General features: G+C 52.4%; 1 protein-coding gene across 2 annotated transcripts; it reads left to right on the top strand.

The window, feature by feature from the left end:
- Positions 1–28: 28 nt before the first annotated feature.
- coq10b (coenzyme Q10B) lies at positions 29–9602 on the top strand. 2 transcript variants are annotated; one of them, XM_088930011.1, is made up of 5 exons: positions 29–175; positions 5161–5316; positions 6590–6782; positions 7112–7213; positions 7515–9602. In XM_088930011.1, the coding sequence occupies exons 1-5, from the start codon at positions 75–77 to the stop codon at positions 7680–7682; spliced, it is 720 nt and encodes a 239-aa protein (XP_088786137.1). In that variant the 5' UTR covers positions 29–74; the 3' UTR covers positions 7683–9602. The 2 variants fall into 2 exon arrangements, with proteins under 2 accessions (XP_088786137.1, XP_088786138.1); XM_088930012.1 differs by lacking the exon at positions 7112–7213.
- Positions 9603–9636: the final 34 nt, after the last annotated feature.

The following is a 9636-nucleotide window of genomic DNA, read 5'->3' as shown; positions in this document are numbered from 1 at the left end:
GTGTTCGGAAAGGGGGGCGGGCCGTCGCTACAGAAAGTATCGCCTGCGCTGGGCCTCACTTTGTTAAAGCGAAAATGGCGAGAGGCTGTCGGAGCTTGCGGAGAGCTGTAGCCGAATGTATCAATCAGTTACCGGCCGCCGCTCGCCGGGAGAGACCACCCAGGAATGGCGTCAGGTAGAGTGTCACCTTTTTTTCCCCGTGCCCTTTCGTGAAGTTTCTTCGCTCCTGCCGTCTGTGTAAAATTTCCGACCTCAAACTCTGCTGCTGGGGTCAAGATGGTAAAACACATTCGCTTTTATGATAAGTTTCTTTTTTGTTTGCTTATTAAGAGCCGACATACGTTTTAACGAATGTGTACTCGCATAACATCTGCGTTTGTCATGACCGCTTGTTAGACGTCTTCGAAGTATGTAGATACGTAAGTTCACGAAAACTCTGTACACTGTGTTTTATTAAATAAAGTACTAACAGCAACATAAGGGACACTTTCGTTTTTAGATGATTTTCTGGTTTCTCCTTGAGATTTCGAGTGTCTTTGCAGCGTTTCGGTGAGTTTTAGCCCTGGGTTAAACAGTTAAAGTCGACAGCTGTATCGCTTGACTTGATTAACTGTGCGGAGGAAAAAAAAAAACTTTTATTTTTCCGGGTAGCTGGAGGACAGTACTTCGGAGAAATAGTTTTAAATTTACAGTCACCTCTCAAAGCGGGTGTGTGTGGTGGTGGAGATTTTACAAGACCTCTGCACAATTAAAACAGCTAAGGCGTACAGACGCCGGCCGAAACAAACAAACGATGCAATTATAATCAATTGCAAATATGGAAGACATAACTGCATTTGTTTCTAAAGAAAAAGGCCCCTCTCCAGAGTGCTAAATGCCGTGCATAGTTTTGCAGTACCGCCTCTGAGAACATCTCTCTGGGAGAGCACGGTGCTGAGAATCGGCGGAGGAAAGAAAAAATAACTAATCGATCTTAATCGCTTGTCAGATTAACGATCCGGATCAATAGATATACTATTCAGCAGAGAGCTGACGGCTGCAGGGACAAGATACCGCCGTCCGGTCGGTCCAGGCTCGGCCTAAGTCTGGTTCCCCTCCCCGGACCCCACGGGTCGACAGGGCTGCGGTGCCCGTGTGTGTGTGTGTGTGTGGGGTGGGGGTCTCGGTGCTGGGGTTCCCTTTTTAAAAAAACACAGCGGCTGGGAGAGGCTGTTACAGACCGGTCCGGTTGAGTAGCCAGTAACCAGCTGGGTCAGTTCGCCAGGAACCGGAAACTCACAGAACCCCCCCCCCCCGACCAGCGAGGGACATCCCTGGATCAGGGGCTCCACACTCGGAACTGGGGGGGGTGCAGACCCCAGAGTGGGGGTCCTGGTGTCGTGCCAGTGGCCAAGCCCTTGACCTGCCCTCTCCAGCCCTGTGTGTGTAAGTAGTGACCCAGGGGGCAGCCGGGCGGGTAACTGTGTTTGTGATGTCGGTTGGGCGGGTGGAGGGGGGGTCCCTGGCTCTGGGCAGCAGGAATGGGGGCTGCGGTGGCCCTCCAGGACTCTTCCAGGCCTCTCCTTCGCTGGGGGGACTGACTGGCTGACAGGACGGGGCCTTGAGTTAGAGGGGGGTCTTCTCCAGCCAGTGGGGGGGGGGGAGCCAGAGGTCAAAGGGATGCAGGGAGCCCCGATTTTACCATCCCCGGGGGGCAGGGAGAGCCGAGGGGCTCCACGTGGAGCTGGGGCGCAGGAAGAGAGCCCGGGTTTTGGCCGGGGGAGCCCTCAGGTGTGTGGTGGGGGGGGGGGGCGGGGTGTGAGGCTGAGGAGTGCGGCAGCAGAGGTGTGGGGGGGGGGTGAGGACGGGCGGCTGGTGGGGAGGCGACGACGGGAGCTTCAAAGAGATGGGAATCAGGCAGACGAATTCCAGGGGCCGAGCGGAGCCAGAGGTCTGGGAAAGCCCTGCAGGGAGGAGCTGATCGTTAGCTTGAGGGCCGGGGGGGAGGTGTGATCCTGGTGTTCGGGACAGACGTGGTTTCTGCCCCGTCTGTGAAGCAGGAGCGACGCGGTCGGGGCCGCCTGGTGTGCTGCTGCAGGTGATGCTGTAGCGGCTGACCGTGTCTGATGTCTGTGGATTAATAAGAACGTAAAGGTCGCAGACGAGGGGGCCGTTCAGCGCATCTTGGTTGTTTGGTCACTCGTGGCTAAGTGATCCCAGGATCCCAGGCAGTAAGTTCTTGCAAGGATCCAGGGAATCACCGTTGACAATATGGCTGGCCGGTTTGTTCCATACACCCACAACACTTTGTGTAAAGAAGTGCTGTGTGTTCTTTTCCTTGCGACTTCTGTTTCATGTTGTGGTGTTCTGGAATAGTATACTGGAGCACCCCATTACCCGTAAAGCGCTTTAAATGCAGTGTCCAGAAAAGCACTGTGTAAGGGTTATATATATTTATTATTGTAACTGGGTATTTCAAGTTTTGGGTTTTCTCCATCCTATATTTACAGTTTTATAAGACTTTGTACTTGTCTACACTAAATGTGGTCAGCCATGTGTTTCCCCACTCCTGAATTCTGAAATGTCCTTCTGAAAAATTCTCAGATGTCCTGTGCTGCTTTTGCAGTGTTTGCTAATCCTCCTGCTGCTAATCCTCCTGTTTTGTTACGCGAGCCTGACTAGTTGATGAACTACATCACTATCAGTGATCTACAATGGACAGTGATATCAACAGCAGTGGTCCTAGTAGAGATCTCTGGGGTACGCGACTAATTACATCAAGGCTGAATTGAATGATCATCACTGATCTGTGCTGTGTTTGTGTCCATTAACCAGTTCCCAATCCAAAAGTCCCCCTAGACCCTTATGTAACAGAGGTAAGACTTGCTGATTCATAGTTAGTCTTTGGTTTTTATAGGTAAGAGGTACATGAGCAGTTTGCCAGTCCAGAGATGATATCCTGGTCTTAAGTAACTGGATCACATTGCTGCTTTCCTTTAGTACAGCTGGTAGAAGAACATCAGCTTCTGGAGGTGTATACTGTACTTTAATACTGCTGGGTATAAAACTTTTAAAATAATAAATATAAAACTCTTTCCTGAGCCTGACGTGGCCTCAGCCAGAGCCTCAGGCACGTTGTCAAGTTTCTCCCTGGTAAGCACCTGAGTGAAATATGTTCAAGTCTAAAATAATCCCCATTATTTTCTCTGGCACACTTAAAGGGGAACTGCAACATTATTTTTATACAGTATTTCGGGGTTTGAAAGAATCAGCATTGGTGAGTGCATTTCAAACTGCAATGAAAGTACACTAACTTGTAAAAGCCTGCAGTTTCCATAGAAAAGACTACATTTCCAGGTATGCGCAGCACCGTGTTCTGCGATTCAGAACGAGTCAGGAAGACATTCGATAACGTGAAGCGGCCTTATTACATTGTAAATAAGCAAGCTTGTGAAGATACCTTTTTTTTTAATTCAGTAGAAATATTACTCTTGACTTCGAGATGGTTTTGTCGATAAATACTACGTACACTTAACTCTGCACGCAGATCCTGTTGGAAGCTTTCTGCTGCACAACCTGTATTTACACACTCGTGTGTCGCATTTCATCTGTTATCAGAGTGACTGGTGAGCAGAAGGGGCCACATCAGGTCACGATTCTCGCAAGCTGTTAGGGGTTTGTGACAACATGGCGACTTTGAATACTTTCCGAAAGTTCTTGGTTGCTCTTAATTCAAAATTTGTAAAAAAAATTATCACATCAATTAATTGATTTTGTTACAGAGATTTAATAACTGGTCTGAACATATGGGGACTGCAGTATGCCTTTAATGCTTCACCATTGTTTTGAAGTTGTATACTGAGAAAATAGTCTCCATTGCAGTGTTATCTCCCATCTCTCTTGGACTTTAATATCTTCATAAACCTGTGCTTGAAATTCATTGTACTCATTTCTTTACCTGCATGGTTCTATTTTTTTAATCGTTTCACAAAGTGCTTCTTTACACTATGGTGGAGGTGCAGTAAGCTGACTACAAGTATTTGTTACTCCTATGCTCTATGCACCTGTGCACAAGCTCGCCACACCGGGCTCTGTGCACCCATGCACAAGCTCCGTCGTGTAAATCAAAAGCCCTTGTGTGAATCACACTTGCTTCCCCTGACCCTTGACCTCCCGTGGAAGCTGTGGCAACATGCAGAAGAGCCCTCAGACTGACACGTCTCCTGTGGACGTCGTAGTCTCTGGCCTCAGGCTCTTTCTATCTCTGTCGGTCTGTCAGATTGTAATATTAACCCACTCAGAAAAACACAGGCTGTAGTGTGGTTAGACCACAACATTTGCCCGTAAGACTGTTCAGTGCATTGAGCAATACTATAAGGACAGAATACATTAGGTGTCTTCATGGGTGGTTGTGCAGGAATATATACATATGGTGGCAATTAGGCACAGTAATGTGTCTTTGAGGTAATCAAAAGGGATAATGCAGACCGTCTGTGATCTTGGTTTTCTCTCGTGTAGCTGTCGCTCCGATGCGGGCTCTGGAGTAGAAATGTATGTGATGGTGTGCACCTGGGGTATCCAGTCCTGGTCCTGCAGCTTTTCCAATTCAAAGCGACAGGTCTCTGCAGAGCTGGGAGAAGCTGTTTAGCCAGTAATGAGCTGATTGAAATGAAAACCTGCCCCTTCAGGACCAGGCTGGCCCATGTCTGGAGACACACGGGAATCCAGCACGAAGCAGGTGGCTCTGCTCTCTTCCACTCCTGTAGAGTCTGGAGCTCGATAGCTCTGGGCTTGACTGTGCATGCCCAGCTTGAACCCAGGGCCCTGCCGGCGGTGCTGCGTGCCCCAGCTTGCGGCTCGCATTTCGCCTGTGAGCAGCCGGGGTTCTCGGTGCAGCAGGCTGATGCTGGAAGCTCGGGTTGTGACTCTGCAGCTCTCGAACCCTGGGCAGGGCTGAGGGTGGCCTGCCAGTCCCTGTGACAGCTCTGTTCCTCGGTAGGTGAGCAGACAAGGTTCAGTCTGCCTGTCCTAGCCCTGCAGCAGCAAAATGAGCTGGGGAAAATTGCTGCTTTGTTTTAATTGCCCCGGCAAGCTGGCTGCTGTTTAAGCCAGGAATGGATGATGGGTTTGGAGGTAGCTCTGGTAATTGATCTGGTCTTCCTCTGTCTGCCTGCTGTCCAGGTACCTGTCCTCCTGCGGCATCCTGATGACCCGAGGGGCACCCCTCCTGGCACCGGCGCCCAGGCCCCCTGTCCTCGTGTGCAGGCGCAGCTTCCTGAACCTGGCGGCGCCCCTCATCAACAAGAGGAAGGAGTACTCTGAGAGGCGCATCATCGGGTGAGTCGCGTCTCTGGGCGGCATGGTGCCGAGGTGCTGTCAAGCAGTCCCGCTGCAGTGTGCCGGGGTTGTGGCTGGTGAGCGCGCAGGTGTTAGCACAGCGTGCGCTGGGCAGCTCAGGTGGCTGGTGAGTGTACAGGTGTTAATGGTGCGATAAGGTGTGTACAGGTGGCTGGTGAGCATACAGGTGTGTGCGAGGCCGTTAAGGTGGTTGGTGAGTGTTCAGGTGTTAACGGTGTGATAAGGTGTGTACGGGTGGCTGGTGAGCGTACAGGTGTGCGCGAGGCCGTTAAGGTGGTTGGAGAGTGTACAGGTGTGATAAGGTGTGTACGGGTGGCTGGTGAGCGTACAGGTGTGCGCGAGGCCGTTAAGGTGGCTGGTGAGCGTACAGGTGTTAACGGTGTGATAAGGTGTGTATGGGTGGCTGGTGAGCGTACAGGGGTGCGAGAGGCCGTTAAGGTGGTTGGAGAGTGTACAGGTGTGATAAGGTGTGTACGGGTGGCTGGTGAGCGTACAGGTGTGCGCGAGGCCATTAAGGTGGCTGGTGAGCGTACAGGTGTTAACGGTGTGATAAGGTGTGTACGGGTGGCTGGTGAGCGTACAGGTGTGCGAGAGGCCGTTAAGGTGGTTGGAGAGTGTACAGGTGTGATAAGGTGTGTACGGGTGGCTGGTGAGCGTACAGGTGTGCGCGAGGCCGTTAAGGTGGCTGGTGAGCGTACAGGTGTTAACGGTGTGATAAGGTGTGTACGGGTGGCTGGTGAGCGTACAGGGGTGCGAGAGGCCGTTAAGGTGGTTGGAGAGTGTACAGGTGTGATAAGGTGTGTACGGGTGGCTGGTGAGCGTACAGGTGTGCGCGAGGCCGTTAAGGTGGCTGGTGAGCGTACAGGTGTTAACGGTGTGATAAGGTGTGTACGGGTGGCTGGTGAGCGTACAGGTGTGCGAGAGGCCGTTAAGGTGGTTGGAGAGTGTACAGGTGTGATAAGGTGTGTACGGGTGGCTGGTGAGCGTACAGGTGTGCACGAGGCCGTTAAGGTGGCTGGTGAGCGTACAGGTGTTAACGGTGTGATAAGGTGTGTACGGGTGGCTGGTGAGCGTACAGGTGTGCGCGAGGCCGTTAAGGTGGCTGGTGAGCGTACAGGTGTGCGCGAGGCCGTTAAGGTGGCTGGTGAGCGTACAGGTGTTAACGGTGTGATAAGGTGTGCGCTGGGCAGCAAGTCTACAGGTGTGCGCGGTACCAGCTGTGTAACGGCGGCGCTCTGCCCTCTCTCCCCAGGTACTCCATGCAGGAGATGTATGACGTGGTGGCGGGGGTGGAGCAGTACCTGCACTTCGTGCCGTGGTGCAAGCGCTCGGAGGTGATCTTCCGCAGGACCGGCTTCTGCAAGGCCCAGCTGGAGGTGGGCTTCCCCCCGGTGCTGGAGCGCTACACCTCCCTTGTCACCACAGTGCGCCCCCACCTGGTCAAGGTACGGCAACGCAAGGCCCCCCGATTCCAAGCAAGGTGAGGTCTAGGAGCCTCAAACCCAGTCTCCACTAGCTGTGGCCTTGTAATTGTGAGCTTGACTCTTAGAGGGCTGCGGGTTGTGAAGTATTACCTAACAGGATTCATGTTCTTGGAGTTGGCTCTATAGAGAGGCCTTTGAGCCCCCAAAAGAGGCGCATGGCGCAGGAGGAGGGAGTGGAGGTTGTAGGGTGTGCGGGACAGGGGTCAGAGGTTGGGTCCCTGAGCCGCCGCCCAGCCGGCCTGTTGCGAGCGCGCTCTTGAGCTGCCCCTGCCTCGTGCTCACCCTTCCAGGCGTCCTGCTCCGAGGGCAAGCTCTTCAACCACCTGGAGACGGTGTGGCGCTTCAGCCCAGGGATCCCGGGGTACCCACGCACCTGCACCCTGGATTTCGCAGTGAGTGCGGTTAACCGGCCGGTGGAGGTGTAACTGAGTCCTTACTGACAAGGGGTGCTCAAACACTTGCACGTGCCATATTCACGGTCTCATCATTTTGAATATCTGCAGAACTAAATAATTGTGCATTCAGATTTGGCAGAAAGATGTCATGTTTGTCCCATATGAAGGTTGTCAACCTCTTTTCACTTGAGATTCGCCAAGATGGACACTTTGACCAGGGGGTGCCTACAGCGTGCGGATGCTGCTGCTGCCCTTTAACCTCTAACCTTTAACCCGCTTCCCCCCCCCCAAATCCCAGGTCTCCTTCGAGTTCCGCTCGCTGCTGCACTCCCAGCTGGCCACCGTCTTCTTCGACGAGGTCGTCAAGCAGATGGTGTCGGCGTTCGAGCGGCGGGCCGGCAAGCTGTACGGCCCCGTGACCACCATCCCCCGCGAGCTGATGTTCCACGAGGTCCACCACACGTAGCCCCCCGGCGCCCGCGGGGGTGGGGCAGGCAGGCGTCCGCAGCTGCTGTCCCGAAAGCCATGGTGGGACTGGGTCCCGAGTCAGGAGGGGTGGCGGGGGGGGGGGTTCATTTCTGCTCCCCCGAAGCACCCCCCCCCCCCCCCCCTGCCCAAGTGCCTTGTTTGCTGCACATGTCCCTCCTCCTCCTCTCGCGCCCGCGCCGCGGCAGCGTGATCCCCGCCCGCTCCGCAGGACCGCCGCCGCCGTGCCGCTGTCCTGCGCCTGCGGAGTCGGCATAGATCGCCGGCCGGCGGAACAGCTCCCGCTGAGGGGCGTGTCGGGGCAGGAGGTGGGAGGTGGAGGTGTGGTGACATCATGGGCGTGGACCAGTCCTGGTGTGTGGCGGCAGGGGGCCGGTTCGTGTTTTCTGAGCTGCCGAAATTTGTAAATAACTCAACAGTTAGTGATGGATACTTGGAGTGTTGTCAGCACTGGTCTTTAACCCTTGCCATCAGACATGTTCAGAGTGCAGGGTGGGGCCCTGTGGACCCCCCCCCCCCCCACTGGCCCTGGGCACCCCAACACACACCTGCTGGGTTTGGCTCTACCTGAGCACCCCGTTACTTGATCTCTTCGTACATCTAATAAGATGTTTCATTTGTTTGTAGGAAGTTGCTCATTTAAAATTCTTGCACTGCTATGATAACTTAATACTTCCATACTTGAGTAGAGAGGGGGGAAACAAATTGCAGAGGTTCCAGCAAAGCAAGGTTTGTTCAGTTGAGGGTTCTTGTCAGGCAGGAGCTTGGCTGAAGTGAAGCCCAGCAGGTGTGGGGGTCCCCAGCGCCAGCACTGGGACAGCCAGGCTGTAACTCATCACAGTTTCAGTGCTGCAGGCTGAAGGAGAGCTTTGTGGATGGAGAGCAAGAGCTGCTCTCGAGAAGGTGCTGGGAACTCGGCCTTAGGCAGGATTGTGTTTACATAAGCTCTAGTAAGTGTTTGGGACACCAGATATCACAGTTACGCAATGCATGTTTGCATGTCGAGTGTGGCGAAACCGAGGGAACGCTGACTGCTGAATGTTGAGTGTCCAGTGGTTCCACACAATGGCAGGTGTAATTAGTCTTTGTTCAGCTCGGGCACAGACGCTCGCTGGAGTCTGTGGATGTGTCGAAGCCTGGGGACTCAACAGTATTGTCAGCGCTGGCGCCTGGGTTGTGCTCAGGATGTCGAGTTGCACGTTGGAGGGTCTGAAGCTGTGATCAGAGGATTCTTGACGTTCTCCTTGCTGGGAACGGGGGACGGGTTTGACCATGCTTAAGTGTGCAGGGTTCTTTTTAACGTTGAATTTGGTTTTATTCTTGTACACGTCTTTTACAAACCTCGTGTTGGCACCCTGCCTGCAGTGACCACTCTGTGATCCGCGCGGTGTGCTGATTGTGTACTGTACATCTGTTGTTGTAGAAGACCAACATTTTTTAATACTGTAAACCTCACTCCTCTATAAGCCCTTTCTGCCCCCCTGCTTGTTCCCTTATTTTTACTTAGGCTGTATATTGGCACCTTTGTTAATTTATTTAGTTCTTGGACAGACACATGTATATACAGTTATAAAGCACAGATGATAAGAGATGGGGGGGAGAACATGTTTTGTTGCCAAACTGTTACCTTTAATGTAATTAAGATGTTATGGATAAAGACACAAATGCATTCTGGTTGCATGGTATAATAAACTATTTTTCTATTAAAGTCTCGATACAATTTTTTAAATGTAATATAATGCATGAGTTTCAGAGACCTTATTTTCTTTTGTAAATGTGAATTCATGTAAACTGATATGGCTGCTTGTATGTGTGTGCTACTTGGACTACAGGGGAGCGCACAGGATTGTAATGAAGTTTTAATTTCTTAACTTCCAATTACATTTCTTTTAAAACTAAACTTGGGATGGGAGTTTTATTTAGCAAGATGTCTT

Source organism: Atractosteus spatula, chromosome 13 (assembly GCF_055471065.1).
Source record: "Atractosteus spatula isolate fAtrSpa1 chromosome 13, fAtrSpa1.hap1, whole genome shotgun sequence".
Lineage (NCBI taxonomy): Eukaryota > Metazoa > Chordata > Actinopteri > Semionotiformes > Lepisosteidae > Atractosteus > Atractosteus spatula.
This window is presented reverse-complemented; position numbering and strand designations above follow the sequence as displayed.

What these genes read in the sequence shown, in the direction of transcription:
- coq10b (XM_088930011.1), top strand. Translation starts at nt 75, where the DNA reads ATGGCGAGAGGCTGTCGGAGCTTGCGGAGAGCTGTAGCCGAATGTATC. An exon ending in TGCGCCCCCACCTGGTCAAG is followed by an intron (nt 6,783 to 7,111) that starts GTACGGCAACGC and finishes TCACCCTTCCAG; the next exon opens with GCGTCCTGCTCCGAGGGCAA. An exon ending in CCTGCACCCTGGATTTCGCA is followed by an intron (nt 7,214 to 7,514) that starts GTGAGTGCGGTT and finishes CCCAAATCCCAG; the next exon opens with GTCTCCTTCGAGTTCCGCTC.